The sequence below is a fragment of the Etheostoma cragini genome, chromosome 4 (genome assembly GCF_013103735.1).
Source record: "Etheostoma cragini isolate CJK2018 chromosome 4, CSU_Ecrag_1.0, whole genome shotgun sequence".
In the NCBI taxonomy this organism is placed as follows: domain Eukaryota; kingdom Metazoa; phylum Chordata; class Actinopteri; order Perciformes; family Percidae; genus Etheostoma; species Etheostoma cragini.
In genome coordinates this window covers 19,941,817-19,960,604 of record NC_048410.1, presented here as the reverse complement: position 1 = coordinate 19,960,604, position 18,788 = coordinate 19,941,817, and the positions used below count along the sequence as shown (strand labels likewise).

At 40.1% G+C, this 18,788-nt stretch overlaps 1 protein-coding gene and 1 long non-coding RNA gene across 3 annotated transcripts in view; one reads left to right on the top strand and one right to left on the bottom strand.

Moving 5' to 3' along the window:
* snta1 (syntrophin, alpha 1) overlaps nt 1-18,788 on the top strand; it is a 38,329-nt gene that overhangs the window by 927 nt on the left and 18,614 nt on the right. For both annotated transcript variants that reach the window (XM_034870079.1, XM_034870078.1), the window contains exon 2: nt 5,500-5,685. In XM_034870079.1, the coding sequence (XP_034725970.1) occupies nt 5,500-5,685 (186 nt within the window). The remainder of the gene's footprint in view (nt 1-5,499; nt 5,686-18,788) is intronic.
* LOC117943756 lies at nt 16,290-16,524 on the bottom strand. The gene is made up of 2 exons (XR_004656427.1): nt 16,394-16,524; nt 16,290-16,327 (listed from the first exon to the last, which is right to left on the bottom strand). It is a non-coding gene; the product is annotated as an uncharacterized LOC117943756 (long non-coding RNA).

Here is an 18,788-nt window from a genome sequence, read left to right as displayed (position 1 = left end):
TAACTCCTATTAATGCATAATGTAAATGCCAACCCTCTTTTGTTATGGATATATATCTTTTTAATTTTGAGTTTATTTGTCCAGCAGACTCACTTAAAACAAATGATAACATGCTGAAGTTGAGAAGACCAACAAGCATAACGTTATCATAAACAAAGACAAACAAAACAGATCCACTGTCAAACAGTTGTTTTGTGTTATAGCCTAAAACTTCAATTTGTTTAAACCTCTATTTTAATGTTGAGCCATATTTCTGAAGGTTGCACTAAGTACAAGTGTATATGAAAGTGGTAATAGTCAATCCCAAAAACAAAGAGTATATCTATCACTGTGGTTTTTTACAGAATATAAACTACTTTGCTTGCGTAAAATTTCAATTTTGCTGATTAACTGTGTCTTTGAATCAGCAAACATTACCAGCATTGCCCCTAGCGGGGTTTTATTGAGGGCTTACCCCAATAGGAAGAAAAAAAACCCTCTCCATATCTCACCGTACAAAGGCTTGCATACCTGTGCTGTGTACTGTTCCTGTGCTGTGTACTGTTCCTGTGCTGTGTACTGTTCAGCGGCTGATAAAAGCTTTTTTCTTGTCCTGTTGTTTTTGACCTGCAGCTAAAGGCTACTATCTCAATGGAGATCTCAGTGTGAAGCATTTGGGAAGCTGTGCAAATGACAAAATTGACAGCACATTGAATACAGTCTGAGCAATATTTCTATTTTATTCTATGGTTTAACCCAAAATTAGTTGGCTGTTTGAACAAGATAGATTCAAGTTTTTTTCTTTCTTTTCTTTTTTACGATGCTTGCTTGCTTTTTGATGCCTTTTTTTGCTTTAAATCGCTATTGCAATTTAGTTACCAATTTTAAGCTTCCTGTAGCCCACATTAGGGTTCCATTTCCCTGGCTTAAACAAGACCTCTTTGGGGTTAGAATAGTGAAGTAATGATTGGTCTGTGCCACTTACTTTGAGGTGTGATCCATGCACTCTCACAGCAATGATGGTGAATAATAGACTTGCATCCCTGGTGTTGCATTCATGTGAGTTAAAGCTTTCACCTCCTAAAAGGGTCTGCAGTATTGACATGTTATCACCTGGCTATTGACTGACGAACAGGGTCGATTTGACGGACAGCTGTGGACTCTCACCATTGTCATGTTGCAAAGATGCCTCATCATTGTAGCTGTGGATGAAATGTTCATTTTAACTCCCCCACCACTGCCACCAACAACAACAACCACAACAAAGCCAGCCCCTAATGACATAAATGTAATGTTCATCTTTGTGGAAATGGGGTGGCTTTGAAAATCAGACAGCATGTTATTAAAACAAAATCCTAGCTGGCACCCTGCCACTTTGACATTGTTGTGATTCCAGTTGTTCAAAGGCAAAGGATGAAGATAGGGAGGAAGAAGCGTATGGCAGAAGCATAGAAAGAGCGAGGCAAAGCCATACATAAAATGGACTTGGAACAAGCCAGCAAATGGTCAAATGAGAAGAAAGGAAAAAAGGAGTAAAAAATAGTACAGTGTCAAAATTCTAACAGGGTGAAGGAAATGAAAGAACAGGGCAAAGTTGTTGTGGGCTAGCTGACACCACATTGTGAACAGCTGAGAGGAGCAACCCGCTGAGGAGCAAGCAGTTGTCATTGGCCAACGATGAAAGCTATGTGGCTGGGAGCGGAGTACTCCACTAGTGTTAATTTTAGGGAGCCCACCCCAGCTTGCAGAAAAGCATGGAGGCAGTCAACCAATTCTGTCCCATGTCTAAATTTAAGAGGAGAGGCTAGGAAGTGAGGCTCCTGACATCTAGACAGACCCACTGGTCAGAGTGAAGAAGTGTGTGTATCTGCAGATCTGGGTGGAACATTTTATGTTGAGCTTGGACTTTTTTTATCACGGTTTCCCCTCACATTGTTTCAATTGCTCCAGTCAGTGTGCGTTATCCCAGTTAGGTGTGATCGCATGCAAATTCAGATCAATGCAGGGATTTTGAAGGCAAACATGAAACCATGTTTTGATGCCTCAAACTCTTTTGTCACAGAAACCCGTCAGATGTGCACATAGATACTAGTTTTGTCAGTTAAAAAGGCTCAGGTGCAGTGTTATGTAACAAACATAACATTTAAGTGCTGTTCAGATTTTGAAGGGTTGTGATAGATCTTTTTTTCTGCTGTTAGACTAGGTAAACCTCGCCCACTCTGCCGGCAATTTGGTTTCGCCCTGCAGCTTGGCCTGGAAACTTGCCCGTTTATTTCTTCTGCTTCAGTTCACAATTTTGCGGGAACCAATCACAAACTGGCTTATCTACCTGGCGTGCTATTGGTGGGTTTAACACGATGACTTTAGAGAAGCGACTAAGCAGCTTCTTCCTTATATTTAACATAGCGCCCACTGAATCGCAGCAAACCCGTTGATGCTCTGTTGCTTCTACGTCACCCAGATCAGTGGTCTGATTGGTTGAAGGAATTTCGTATTGCGTACAGAGTCATTTGAACTACGCCCATTGGTCACGCCTCTTGTGCAGAGAAAATACAGAACTGACTCCCCGGATCACCGCTCAATCTCAAATCTATTGAGCTTGGCGTGGTCTGGTGACGGCCAGACTACCAGCGTTTATTAGCACGGCATGCAACAGCTGATGAAGTTCATCAAACTTCATCAGCTGAGTTGATCACAAAATGACCTAATTAGGTACATGTCAGTGTTGTATAAACCAGTACCATTCATTTACCTGTCACGGGTAGCTGCGGTGGCTCCACCCCACCTCCGCCACCGCCACCCTTCTGTCAGCTGAGTGACAGGCTGCCAGCTGGAGGCTGCTGACTGTTTGACATGAAAAGTCGGAGGAGAAAAAGAAGGGAAGGGAATATGGGAGGATTAAGGGTTAGGTAAGAGTGGCAGACATATTGACAGTATTTCTTTCCTCCAATATGTCATTTGTGTTTGTTCAGCAGTCGTGTCAGTGAGAGGCATTTCAGATTGAAAGTAAACATGGAAGCATGTGAACAGAAGAAAGAAAAAAATAGAAAACATGTATAAAGGTGGGAAAAGGTACTGTGTTCAGTACTTGTCCCTGTTGTTGGCCCTCACCTCCTTTGGCTGCCCCAGGGTCAGACTCATATACAGTTTATCAACAACAATCTTCCAAACCATCACTTCCATCAAGTAATGTTGTCTCCTTATCAATTCAAGTATCTACAATCTAGATAGTATGTGCATACATCCTTTTGGTGACGACTCCAAGTCATTTGGACCCCAATAGTCCCCCCTGTGACACTGACGTCACTATCGTCCTCTCACATCTGCAGGCTGTCTTTTACCTAGTTGTCCAACTTTAACCCTTGTGTTGTCTTCCTGTCAAAATTGAAAACCAACACTTTTGTTGACGATGTTTTGAACTGTGTCTTATGTGTTTGTCTGTTTTGTCAACACTTTTGACGTTTTTTTTGAATGTTTGTCACTTTTTTTGACGTTTTCAACACTACGTTACACTAACTTATTGCCTTTAGTTTTACAGTTACTTTTGGAATTCATGGCCAATAAACCTCATTTATGGGAAATTATACCTAATGTTTGAGTTAGAAAAGCAGAAATTAGGAATTATTTTGACTAAAATTAAAGGAATGGATGTTGATGGATAATCACAGATTGGAATATATCAACTTTTACTCAACACTAACTCAAAACCACTTCAATTGTTTTTTCAAATGCTTTAAAATTGAATAAGACGCGCTGAAATGACTGAAAAGAGGGAGATTTGTACTTGCCAAAGGGCGATGTGTGGAATCAATCATGTTATTTGGTTTAATTACATTTGGGTAGTTAAAAAGAACATTGATATAGGAAAACAGGTCAATTTGACCTGAGGACAACCCGAGGGTTAAATAGTTCCTTCACAAAGGCCTACATTTATCAAAAATTCCTTCATCATTCATCAAAAGCTTTTCAAAAGTAGATAGCACTGCAGTCGGTAAAGTGAGAAGTGCTGTGGTGAGCACTCTATCAGCATGGGTGTGGTACGGGAGAAAATATAAAGATTCAAAACTGTTATTCATGTTCATGACTAAATAGTTTGCAAGAGAGTCGCCTGGACAAACGTATACAGGGTTACATTCAGGTCAACATGTCCATCTGTTGTTGCGTGATGGGCTTCAATTTGACATATTTAGCTTGCAGCATCTTTTTGACCACACAGTACTAATGAGGTTATTCTGCAGAACATTCTAGACAGTATTTGTCATTGTTTTGGATTGTTGCAACAATAATAATAAACATTTTCATAATGCAAGCATATTTGTACACTCCCATGTTGATATAAGAGCATTAAACTTGAACTTTTCAAGTACTTTTAGAAATGATTCAAAATGTACGCTTAATTTGAGAGTTAACTTTGGATAATCATGAAATTAATTGCGATTTCATATTTTAATTGATTGATAGCCTTAATATCAATATATCACAATTCAGAGACTCAGTAAGCACAGGGCATTACCTCTCTTCTAATACTCTCATACCCTAATAAGTCATTCAGTGAACAACAATCTGATTCTGATGCCACAGAGCGGTCAAGTAGCTGCTAAATCCCTCTTTCTCAACAGCATAATGACTAACACGCGTAGTAGGAGCTCAGCCCTGGTGGGCTTTCTTTTATTATTAAGAGCACAAGGCTGTGGCGTCCAAAGGAAGATACAGTACATGAGTTAAATTCAAAGGAATCACCCAAAGGAAGCAACCTGTGGAAGATGTATTTTAAATTAATTAAATGTAATCCTCTTCTAGATAATTTCTCACTAGCTTGAAGGCCAGAGTCCAAGTGCCAGCTGACATTAATGACGATATTTCTAATGGAGGGTGGGAGCCCACGACACAAGGCAGATCCATCAACTTACTAGCTGACCTCCATTTAACAAAAGAGAGAGAGAGAGAGTGAGAGAGAGAGAGGCGAGAGATGGGAAACTAGGAAGTTAGCACAGGAAGGAAACAAAATAGACGTGGAATTTTTCTTGTTGCATAGCTAAGTTGCGTGGTTGTGATATGCAGTAACTGGACAACATACTGATAATTTCTATATATTCAACTAAGCTGTTATGTGTGTATTGGGTTTCACTGTCAGTATTTAAATCAGGCATTATCTCCTTCACTGTGACTTGTAATCTACCATCTAGTGTGAAATTGGCATTTGCTCCCAGTGCCTTCTAGGCTATTCATATTCCGCAGTGTTTAACAGCATGCCATTTTGTGAGTATACTGGAGCTCTTAGCATAAGCACTTGCACTTTGCCGTGATTGTATAAGGAGAAAATAGCTTAATTCCCAGCTGCTCCGATAAAGTTGATCAGGGTTCAGAAATGAGGCTTATGGTGGCAAGTGTGCAATTCAAAAGTGTGTTGTATGTTACTATAATGTGCAACTACTGTATGTAAAGCAGCAGGTTTCCTGAAGAAGAAAAAAAGATGAAAACATTGATGAACCATCAACATTTTCCTTTCTTGTCATGCAGGTGGTAGGGAGAACAAGATGCCAATCCTTATCTCCAAGATTTTTAAGGGCCTGGCTGCTGACCAGACTGAGGCGCTCTATGTTGGGGACGCCATACTGTCTGTCAATGGTTACGACTTACGGGAGGCCACGCACGACGAGGCTGTGCAAGCACTGAAGAAAACTGGCAAAGAAGTCATCCTCGAAGGTAAGATATTTTTCATTCAGAAAAAAATGTAACCCAATATTGAAACTACGACTCAGGAAACTAGGAGTTAACTATAAGATACACTGGCAAAATATGTCACACAACTGTCTTTGTTGCATGACAAAGAAGTTCTTCCTATTTCTTTATCAATATGAGCTCCGAGCAGCACTGAACAAAATCCTTACCTTTCATGAAGAAGGAGCTCTTCCACGTCTACACCCCACAGCTCCAAAAGATGGGAACTTTTGATAAAATGATATGTTTTTGCTGCATTTCTCCTGCACTTTGTTAGATTTTTCCTTAAGGGCCATATATGATGAGCTGAGAGAGACAATCTGGTAAATCTGAACTTTGATCAGACTTCCACGGAAACATCCAAATAATGAGTTGAAGGGAAACACCAAGAGGAAACCAAAGACTCAAAAGTTGCGAGTATTGTTGTGGCTCGCACCTCTGAGTCTCTCGGCATGCTAATGAGCAGTCTTCCCGACCATATAACACTGTTGACACTGATAGAAAGTACTTTGTTTCTTTTCATGTCAGAACTGAAAACTATGGAGAACTTGTAGGGTAAGACTTGCTGCGCCTAGGAAGGTTTGCAGTGGAGTCAGTATTTGCAGGTGGTTTTTCTTCCCTCTTGCTCTTAACTCAGTCACTTGAGCTTCCAGGGATAATGGACTGTCTCCCTGTCCTTCTCTGTCTGTCTTTCTGTTCTTACTGTTTGATCACTTTAGTTTGTGAATGGACAGAATAAAAGGGATGAAAACAATCTTTTGTATTGCCAACTGATTCCATCACAGAAATTCTGCGTCTCCCACCACGCCGATTTCAAATCAGCGGCTTGAATTGGAAATTCAATCGCTAGAAATGCACCGTTTCTAAAAGCAAAGTTCGGGTGATGTTTTATATGTTACTTTTAAAAAAAGAATATGTTTCCATCAGGAACCATGCAACTTCAAACTTTGTTGCTTTGTTTTTATTATTCTTTCTATTGCTCTGTTTTAAAGTGCATGTTTTGAGTGAGAGAGCTTACCCGCAGAGTCGAAACAATGATGTGAGTCAAACTGACACTTCTGACAGTAGGCGCTCTCAACGTATACTTGCAGATGAAAAACTAGTATTTCCAAAATGTTTATTGACGAACTGTGAGAACCAAACCCTAACACTATTTTTCAACAAAAAAGGCTTTAAACGGGTTCAATAAAGAGAAGAAGGAATAACTCATAACGCATGACATAAGCTTTCCGTTTCCGCACCAAAATTGATTTGTTTGTTTTGGTTGCTAAATGACACTGGTCACAACTGAAGCCACATGTACAAAACTAACTACAGTCTGCACTACAAACAGTCTAAACAGTTCACATCTCCTGCCAAACTCATTCCAAGCAACACAACTCTTCACACGCGTCTCAAAACAGGCTCAGTGCAGCCGAACACTACAAACAACCCTCGCTGACATAACACACACTGTCACTCAGAACACACTGACAGTAAAAACACTAGCATCAAACACCAATACAAAACATACAAACTTTTCATCTTTACAGTTTGAACAATTTGAGTGACTTCACACTGCTCGATAGTTTCTTTAAAGAAAAGACACAGATTTTATGTAATATACCAATTTTCACCAAAGGTAAACAAGAAAAAATGAAAATCAGCAGTTTGCTTCAACATAGTACTTTGTCTGTAGTAATCTATGGAATTACTGGAAACAAAACAAAAGGTGCATAACAGTAACAGAGATAATTGTGACTATCCTTCCTCTCTCCAGCATTATGCAGCAAGTTGTCTTCATCCCATTGGATGTCTGCATCATCTCTAGATACTAATGAATGTGGTGTTTCCACTGCTTTCACCTCCATTACTTTATGAAAAACAGTGAGAACACAGATTTACAATATTAAAGATAGTGTTTTTCCCATTTAGTTTTTTATAGCTGTGTATGTAACCTCAGACTGAAATCTATTCTGTTTTGAATGTGTGGTTAACAGTTGTGACAGCAGTGTGTTAGCATTTGAACAAAGTGCTGTAAATCCACAGTGTTGTGCAGGTCGTGGTTAAAGCCATGGCATAAGTGTGTAGAGATTTGAAAACTGTGTTCAAGCAATGCATAAGGAACTAGAGTTTTGTTCACAAGAACTGCTGCTCTGCAGACTGTGGTTACAGTTTTGCACATGTGACTTCAGTTGTGCCCACCGTCGTTTAGCAATTAGCAATATAGCAAAAGAAAAAAACCTGTAAATACCGTATATGTTCATTACTGTAACAACTCTAAAACAAGACACCTGCTTAGGCTTTCAACTTAAATTGCCATCAGCATTGTTTGATAGCACCAGGCTGACATCTATTCTGTTTTGAATGTGTGGTTAACAGTTGTGACAGCAGTGTGTTAGCATTGGAACAAAGTGCTGTAGAGCCACAGTGTTGTGCATGTTGTGGTTAAAGTCATGAGGTAGGTGTGTAGGGTTTTGAAAACTGTGTTCAAGGAATGAAAAACGAACTAGAGTTTGGTCTACAACTACAACTGCTGCTGTGCAGACTGTGGTTAGAGTTTTGCACATGTGGCTCCAGTTGTGCCCACTGTCGTCTAGCAATCGGAAAAAAACTAAATGGCATAATGTATGTCCCTGTTTCATTCTTATTTGGTGTTTCTTTATTTCTCCTCTATCTTAGCCTCCCCTAAATACAGCAGTGTTCACTAACAAGTCTAAAACAAGACACCTGCTTAGGCTTTCAGCAAAAATTGAAATCACCAGTGTTTGATAGGCACCAGACTGAAATCCACTCGGTTTTGACTGTGACAGTTTTGACAGCAGTGTGTTAGCATTTGACAGTTTTGAAAACTGTGTTCAAGCTTTGAAAAACAAACTAGAGGTCGGCCGGCAGGAACTGCTGCTGTGCAGACTGAACTGAGAGTTTTGCACATGTGACTCCAGTTGTGCCCACTTTCGTCTGGCAATCGAAAAAAAAAAAACTGTAAGAAAGCATCACAAAAACCGGAGTTACCAGTTTTCCATTTGACAGCATTTCTGTGGGTTAGCTTGCACAGTGGGCTAGCGTCAGTAACTTCAGTCAGCGGAGCAGACACAGCTAGAGCTCCAGCCAAGGGAAATCATTACAAATCCCCCTGCCTTACTTGTCCACAGTCAGGCAGAAAAGTGTTGATATCAGACGGCTCAACCAGCGCTGCTCTGTGATCCGTCATGTCAGGAATCATTTCATGGGTTTCCCTTACCCCTGTGGACCTGATGGAGGACTGAGGAGACGAAAGAGGCTTGGAGGCTCACTGAGGGGAAAGAGGTTGACATTTTGTGTGTGTGTGAGAGAGAGAGACAGAGAGAGAGTATATGTAGTGTATTTTTATATTAAAGTGTATTTTTTGATGTCCTGCTATTCCATTGCTAGTGTGTGTGTATGCCAGTCTGACCCAGAGATTGCAGGACTGCAGAATTCATATTTGTAGTGAGAAGCTTTGGAGAATTTTTAGAAAATAGAGGAAATAAAGAATGAAAGTCTTTGGTCAACAGTTGAGGGCTATGAGCTTTCCAGTTGCAGTTTTCAAGAATCAGATTTTCTTTCAAGACTATTTGTGTATCATGAAAATACTTGACTATATATGACTTGAAGTTCAAGTACAGCGTTTTGTTTTGGTATGTCATCAGTACACTCAGTAACAAACTCCTTCTTGGCACCGCTACAGTGTCAAAGATCATGGTAACACTCTTTCTTACTGTTTGTGCACAACCACATAAGGCTCAAGGCAGTTTTCATTGCTTTCTGAAATACATAGACAACACAGACGGCCTTGACTGAGATCAAGGAGAAACTGCCTCCATCACATTAACATATCTGGAATATATGAACAGCAATACTTGAATCTGTCAGATAAGTACTTCAACAACACTTTTAGAGGTATATTAGAAGCCTGATTGGCATTCTGCGCTTCTGGCAGGCTTTTCCCTTTCTGATGCTTTTGGAAGTCAAGATGAAGAAGAAACATGTCTGATAGCCTGTATTAAACAGATTTCTTCTCACTTGGATTTTGCAATTTTGATTGTTGCAACAGCAGCATATGCAAGACATTTATGCAGAGCTTTGCCTCATACCTTAAGCAGTATTATAAGGAAAAGGATGTTTTTTTAAGGATGCTATGTATTTCTGTCAGTGAGTGTGTACTAGCTAAAAGGTCATCATCAAAATGATTTACATGCGTAAGATTTAAAAACATCAGGAAACAAGAAAAATGCTTTTAGATAAGATAAGATCATTTCAGCTGTGCAGTAGTGGCACAGCTGGAAATTATTTTATTTACTTTATAGATTTTTAATAAATCATATGATTTTAATGTCCCACACAGTTGCTTAGCAGCCAACAGCAGAAAAAAAGGGGCATCACCGGGCAGCGGGTTTGAGTGTGAATGTGTAAAACCTTCCACTGCTTTTCACAAACATCTTTTCACAAATAAGAATTTGTGCATATTGTCTGTCTGTCTGAAAGACAAAATATATCCTTTCTATGTTTCCAATAGGATGCCCTCTGTTCTTGACTGTCGCACCTTACATTAACATAGAGATGGAGAAATGTGTGTCTGCAAGAGAGGAACAGTAAACATCTGAGAGGGTCAGATAAATATAACAGACTAGATGAAACCGTATGACCACAGCTGCCTTCATTTATTCCCAGCTACATTTACAGCCTGTGTGTTTGTGTATGAGCGGTGTGTTTGTGTGTGTTTTAATAAAAAACAGTCTGCTGCATCTTCAAGTGTGTGCTTCTGTGTGAATACAGTACAGTGTGTAAGGAGAGAAAGGAAGAGGATGGAAAAGAGAGGGTCACCTCAACATTTTCCCATCCACACACCTTATCACACCTGAATGTACTGTTATTAGTGCTGTCAAACAATTAAAATATTTCTAATAAGATCAGTGCCTCACTATTTTGCATTTACTCTGAAACTTTCTCTTTGGGTCCCTCACATTTTCTGGTTAGTCCATGCATGAGGATGTGGCGTGCTGGCGCTGTATATTAACAAGTTCTTAAAACCTCAGCCCTCCATAACAGCAATGGGCCTCTTATCCTGATCAATAAAGTCGAAAATTCCTTTCCGTGATATTATTTTTGCGTTTGATAGAGGCTTAACATCTAGCGTGTTATGGGTGTGTCTGGGGAACGCTACTGTCGTTGCGGGTGGATGCGCCTATAGTTCTAAAATGATTATTAGACTATAAAATATGCGAAATCCGATACGTTCATGTAGCCTACTCAAAACAGACCGGGCAACCTAACGCAGACAAGTTAGCTTACCATTTTTCGGTGATATGCCATGTTTGTAGTCAAGCTGCGATATGCAAACTGTTGCTTGCAAACTTTGCATTCGACTTTTAACACTAATAACACATTTAACTGACAGCGCTAGCTGTTATATTAGAGTCACAGATTCATCTGGGGTTGCTATCATAATAAATTCAACATGACATCATGACTTTTTATAAACATACACGCCGACTTTCTTAAGCCAAGTGGTGTGGTATCTGTACAAATTTTGTGTCAGATCTGGCTGGCAGAAAAACTCAAATGCAGAAAAGAGTAGGTATTAGTAAAACCAGATAAGAGTTTGATGTAGCAGTTTGTAGGCAGGATGAAAAACAGGAATGACATGGTACCGTGAGGTGGCAGTGGAGCAAAGCAGAATCCGAACCGTAATGAAGTGGGTTGGTGTGGATCTGAAGATGAATATGGAATGCTGACCGCCAGAATTAATCTGAGTGACCAGTGGGAATGCAGAGCATCCGTGGTATCTACGATGGAGGAGTAGAGGCAGAGAAGATGTATTAACAGACAACACGAGGAAAAACAACAACCAACTAAAGTCCAAGAGAGACGCCAAAACACACAGTGTATGACTAACAACCTGACGGAGACTGAATTTCAGGTCAAGGTATGAATGCAGATAGTGATGCTGATGAGACACAGGTGAGGGCTGGTGATAAGGCTGATCAGAAACAGGTGATTGCTTGTCAGAATTAATGAAAAAGACGCCTCCACAGGTTGTCCGGCAACAGGATCCAGACCCGTTCAGTGACACAGAAAAACACAGACATACAGAGAAGCAAACAACAACTAGGTTCAGAGCAAGGGATACCTGACAGCACCCTCCCTCCGACAAACGCCTCCGGGCAGACCACCCGGGGCCCCGGCTGGCGACAGTAAAAAAAACAAAAAAAACATTCAGAATCTGGCAACGAGGAACCCAGCACCTCTTCTCAGGCCCGTAATCCTCCCAGTCCACTAGGTACTGAAACCCACGACCCCTCCGATGGGAGTCCATGATGCGATGCACCGTGTAAATAGGACCTCCATTGATCATACGTGGTGGAGGAGGACGTGCAGGAGCAGGCAACAGGGGACTAAACAGAAAAGGTTTAAGTAATGAAACATGGGACGCAGGGTGTACCTTGAGTGACTGAGGAAGTGTCAATCTGACCACCGCAGGATTAATAACGCGCTCCACAGTGAATGGTCCAATGAACCTGGCTGACAACTTCGGCGATTCAGTCCGTATAGGTAAGTCTCGGATCGACAACCACACTCTCTCCCCCAAAGAGTAGTACTGAGCCGGGATGCGTGGTAATTAGACTGGGTTTGGTACTGACCAGAAACCCTCGACAGGGCTGACCGAGTGCTGTACCAGGTCCAGTTGCACCGGCGGATGTGTGCCTGAACAGACAGCACTGCCTGGTCCTTCTCCTGGGAAGGAAACAAAGGGGTTGATAACCATGTACACATGAGAGAGAATAAGTGAGAATAGGTCCAAAGGTGAAATGACCCTTCAAAAGCTTCCTCAGCAGCAGTATTCCAGCAGAAGTCCTTAAGACTAGAGGTCAATCCAAGGTGGTCGCTTTCATGGCTTCAGGTAAAAAGTCCTTAGAAAGCCCCAGCTGATCAACCAATCCGGAATCGATTAAACAATCTTGAGCACCAGAGTCAATAGGAAAAAAACTCCATTCAACTAGAGGGACGAAAGACTGGAAACTCAGAGTTCAGGTTGGGCACCCTGCAGAGTTTATAGCATGCACCGCCCCCTTTGGGAAGCTGAGACCTGACAGTGTCATGGATTGTTCTCAATCATCCTTAAAAAGCAGGAGAAGACTATTAGAAGATAGCGAAGCATTTTCAGATTCCAATATCCTCTGTACGGAACGTAATTTAGAAATCATCAGGAACAGTGGAAGGTAAAGCAAGATCTGGAAGACCAAGAAAAATATCAGACAGAACAGCTCGCTGGATTGTGAGAAAAGCAAGTCAAAACCCACGTTTGACTGCACGATCTATCCAGAAAGACCTGGCAGACACTGGAGTTGTGGTACACCATTCCACTATAAAGATATCCTTGAAATATGGTCTTCATAAAAGAGTTATTAGAAGAAAACCTCTTCTACGTCCTCACCACAAAATCAGCGTTAAAGACCTTAAAATAGCAGTGCGTGACGGACAGCCCAGAAGTCTTAAAGAACTGGAAGACTTTTGGAAGGTAGAATGGGCAAAGATACCTCAAACAAGAATGGTTAGACTCTTGGCTGGCTACAAGAAGCGTTTCCAAGCTGTGATACTTGCCAAAAGGGCAAGTACAAGGTATTAATTCTGCAGGGTGCCCAAACGTTTGCAGACGCCATTTTTTGGTTTTGTTATTTTGAAAGTGTAAATGATGGAGATAAAATCTAATTTTTTGTGACATATTATACGAATGTCTAATCCGTCATTTGATGCCTTTTGGGGATTTTTCCATCTTTTCTTGGCTTCTTTATGCACATTATTACAAATTTTTACCTGGGGTGCCCAAACTTTAAAGCCCCACTGTATATCACTTGCAGTGTTATCGGCAATTGCCATGTTAGCCATGATCAGAAAGCGACGGTTGAGTTTAGGAAACGTGACATGTGGGTTGGGTTTAGGAGAAAAAGAACCGATTGGGTTTAGGAAAAGAAAAACGGGGTTGGCTTTAGTAAAAAAATAAACTGACGGTTGAGTTTAGGAAACATGACATAATTAAACATGGCTTCTTAGTGCAAAAATAAACAAATGGTAAATCAAGACAGAAATAAAATAAGACTTCATACATACTTTATCTGAAGTAGCTGTACAGGGACTGGATGAGGTGTCTTTTCCGCTGTGTCTTTCTATCCTAGTTTAATTTGGATATACACTCACTGAAAATGCCTCCATCATTGCCACCAGCTTGCTAACCAAGGTAAGGCATATGCCTGTACTCTGTGAAGAAACCATGGAACAAGGAAAGCATGCGTGTGTGTGTGAGAGAAAGGGCAGGGGGAAGGGATAATTCAATGGCAAAACTGTTCCCTGGGCAACCAAGGCCTGACGGAAAACCCACACACACAAAGTAAGTATACAACCACATACTACACATACTTACACACATGGTGTAAAGCAGAGAGAAAGGAAGGATGAATGGGCTACTAAGGGCAGGTTAGGACACCAATGTGAATGTGAGGGCAGATCAAGTGTGTGCATGAGAGTTTGTTAGGGAGCAGACGTATTTCAATGTGAGTCCTGTTCATGTATCCCAGGAGTCAATGTGCTGGTACACCATATTTAAAGCAAGGAAATAATGTACGGTATTGCTCTAACAATTGAGCTGGCAAGGCTTGTTGTGAGACACATAGTTTGGATGAGTGGCTGTGCAGAGCTATTGAACAACTACCTCATTCATATACCAGTGTGGGTTACTGGTAGCATCGACCTTTTAGTTTAGCAGCTAAAGGGTATAAGATGTTGTCTGACCACATCTGAATACACTCAAAAGAGGGACAAAAATCCTGTCATCAAAAAGAAGGGCAAGATGGCAATTCAAATGGGGATAGCAGTGCACAGTCTCAGACAGCCTCTCTCCAAAGGCATTCATGGTGTTTGTACACTCGAAAAATTTATGGAAGTAGTTGTTTGAAGATTAACAGTTTAAAAAAGTTACAAACAATTGTTGTACACCAGAAACGGTTTACGGTTTAAAGGTTTATTTTAAAGTTTCTGAATTTGTCACATGTTTTGGCATTTAAGGCTTACCAAAAATGTCTCATATTAACTTTTTTACAAATTTGTTTGGTGGCATTTACACAGATGTTCTCCATCTTTTTTTCAGCCAAGGACCTAGAGAATATACCAGGGAATTCCTGGTGTGTCCCTTGGAAAAATTGGATGTAGCCCATTTGTTACACTTCTATAGTGCTCATCATGTTATGTGAAAGAACAACACAAGAGAAATGTCCATCCACCTTCGACTGCTTATCCGGTATGGGGTCGCAGAGAAATGTATTCGAAAAATAATTAGACATGTATTTGCAGATTCTGGGAGTTTGTTAGATCAGAAAGTAAGCTTTTCCGATTTAAAAATTAAAATATTAATCATTGAACTATAAAGCCTTATGTAAAAAGAAAATCTGAAATGGACTAATACAGATAGAGTACAGATATACAATCTTAAGTGACTCTAATGGTAGAAAAATTGTGTTTGTTCTGTGTTATCATCCCATGTGTGGAACTCTTTCCACTTGGCACCTAAAAAGACTGACACATCATTAAAAAGTACATTTTGTCCTCAGTTTGACAAGAAAGTATTGTTCCATGTGGTTAGGTCCATTTTTGTATATGGTGAGGTTATTAGCTTAATGTCCGCTTGGATTTCAGGAGAGTTTACTTGGATATCCAGGGAGACATAATTGTCTGCATGTCTGTACGTGAGTGCACAAGAGAGGGTAAGGAACAGAATGAGAGAGAGCTAGTTGTCCTCTGCCTAGACATTTCTGGACACTTCTGGTTCTCTTCTCCCTGTCCTTTTCATTAAGGTAGTTCAGGCTCAGCTCAGTGCACACACACACATGGATTAAGTAGGCTTAGTTATGGAAGCTCTATGGTTGCAGTCCTCCCCTTGTCTAGAACATCTTTAAGCAGGACATGTCTTGGTGGCTGCATCAAGTCTCCTGATTTCTGTTATCCCCATGTGCTGTTGGCCAGCATGAACTAATAATCAAGCTTGTACAAAGTGTAATGTGTCTAGGAAAAGTATGTCACATTTGCTAAAAAAAACAAAGATTTAAAAGAATGTTATTGTTGTTTTTTTTGGGGGGCGTAAAGCAGGACTCAAGACATTCGGTGTCCCATCATCCAGGGGACAATAAAAAATGTGTTTGGGGCGAACGGAGATGCCTCTGGATCATACAAAAATATATGTAAGTTGCCTATTTAAACTATGGCTCCGCAAATGACAAACTGAACCAATTACTGTTTCTACTTTTACTACAAACACCTTTCTATTTATGTGTCCAGGAGAATAACCCTATTTTTCCTGATAATGCTACATTGACAGTTCATATCGACAGGAGAGTGCTAGTTAGCTGTTAGCAAACGGCAGGCAGCAGAGTCCTGGGGTGTGTTTGGCTAACTGAGCTAACAGAGGTACTTGAGTGACCGCAGCTAAAAACTCACAGAGCTAATAGAGCTTACAGCTAACAGAGCTAGTACAGCTAACAGCTAACTGAGCTAAACACAGCAGAACTGAGATTTTGTGTTCAGAGAAACATGAAGCGTTAAAAATTGGACTGCAGTTTAATGTGTCAACACAAAAAGTCTACATTAAATATATGTACTGAAGTACTTAAGCTAAGAGCAGTTTGGAGGTGGAACATACTTTGACTTTGGAGTTACAGACACTTTACACCAGTGTTTACGTTTTACCAAACTTCTGACGGAGATGAAAATAACCACATACATTCACTCCTTTTTAAACTGAAGGACACTGCTGCGGGTCCCCCAGCTATAATCTATGCTAGAGTGCTTATTGCCAAAGGCCTATATTCATTATTCTATAGTCCAAAAGTATTATAATCCCAGCAAGACTTGTCTAAGTAGGCTAATTGCATATTAGACACACAGCATTGTACATTGACGATATCATACATGCTACAATAACATTTATCACCAGCAGCATAGGTTTTAACTTCTTTCATCTTTTTTTTTAAATGAACACAGTCTTATGCCGTACACTGTTTAGAATGTCAGTAAGGTATACATTTTTTTTTAAAAGATACTGCCCATGCCTAATATAGCTGTTGCATTACAAATTGCTATACGAAAGTTAACTCCGATAAATCTGGATTATTTAAAAATAAAACCTGTTTACCTGTTAACCCTGTATCTTTTTCAAAATTAGTTAAATACATTCAGTTAAAATGGGTTTCGGGACAGTGGGAAACAGTTAGTCTAGATCCCTAGTGTAAACAAAGGCCCAACCTTTAAAATGTGTATTTAACAATCACTGGTGAGTGGATTTAATAATTCTGTGACTGTGAATGCAGTAAATGTACAAATTACTAAGGATATATACATTTTTGTTTTTTGCAGTTAACACCACAATGAAGCAAAACATGAATTCTGTGCACAAATGTAATCCCACCACCAAATATATTCAGAACTTGCTCCTTGATGATGTTATAGTTGACCCTTTTTGTTTAAAAGCCGTGTTTGAAAGATAGATTTTTTAAGTTAATATTTTATGCTGGCGCTCGTCTTTAACTACTGCTCCAATGACCAATGGTGGAGGAAGTTGAAAAGAGTAGCACACTCACAACCTGGATGCTAGCCCTTCATTTTGACACATTTTGCCTTTTTCAGGAAATTGAAAAAACAGTCTGTGTGCCGCCCAACAGGTGATTCAAATTAAAGCTCTCACATGGTAATCAACAGGAACGTACAAATAGAGTACATAGAAAGGTTTATCCAGAAAGACAGGGCTCCAGAACAGTTGAAATGTTGCCTTCATTTTTTTTTTTGCTTTTCTTTTTAATCTGGGACTTTCTACTTTGCTGATACCCGGATTGTTTACTTATGGACATTGAAGCGCTTTCTTGGCAACAAATTGCAGTTCTTTGTGATCTGTTTCTATGTTCATGTTGATTGCTCAGTGATGTGAAACACCTGTCTTAAACACTATATATGCCATTCAAAATAACTTTTAAGGTTGTTGATTTTCTTCATCCCAAAGAGTGTTGACCCTGATGCTAAAAATGAATAGAAGCGTGCTGCTCTCTTCTTAAAATGACATAACCTGCTACAGTTATGTGTGGCCACACTGTTAAGCTCATTCCTTTTGTGGAGTTTCATTATAGCTTTTAATATGAAGTCTCAGTGGCCACTGTGGTTGCACTTTTGTTTGTATTTAATACATGTGACTACATTGACTGCATACTTTCTCTGAAAGTGCACTAATAAAGCTTTAGAACGGTCAGAATGTGAAAATTAAATATTCAGAAGTAGGAAAGTGTTTCAGTTATGCCTGAGGTGAGATTAGATTTGAAGGGGTTAATTTGTGTCAGTACGTATAAGATGAAGGATAGTTTGCCAGCATTCTCACCAATAGCTAACCTCTAAGTCAATCTCTCTCTCGCTATCTCTTTCTGACACACAGCACACAACTTGTGCTTCCCCCTGCATCAAACACTTTAATTTACTGCCTTTGTACTTTCCTTTATTTGGATCCCCCTTTAGCTGCTAACAAAGACGGCAGCTACTATTCTTAGGGTCAACAACTGCATGCATTCATACAAGTTGTGTGATCTGCAGCACTTTGCTGGTAAACAGTAGATCCATTATGAAGCACTTTGATTACAGTACATACTGTATGTCATGTAAAATCTTTTTCATAATAGCTATATTCAGTTATTAGTACAAGGGCAGGACAAGCAGCCCTTCAAAAGGCTGATTAGTGCAGACGGTTTGAATTACATTTTTGCTCTTAGGGCTAAAAATCATATTTCATATCTTCAAATCAAGCTCTTAAAGGACAAATGTGACTATATCCCCTCAAGAGAAGATATAGACTCACCAAAAGGATTATTAGGAACACCTGTTCAATTTCTCATTAATGCAATTAGCTAATCAACCAATCACATAGCAGTTGCTTCAATGCATTCAGGGGTGTGGTCCTGGTCAAGACAATCTCCTGAACTCCAAACTAAATGTCAGAATAAGAAAGAAAGGGGATTTAAGCAATTTTGAGCATTGTATGGTTGTTGGTGCCAGACGGGCCGGTC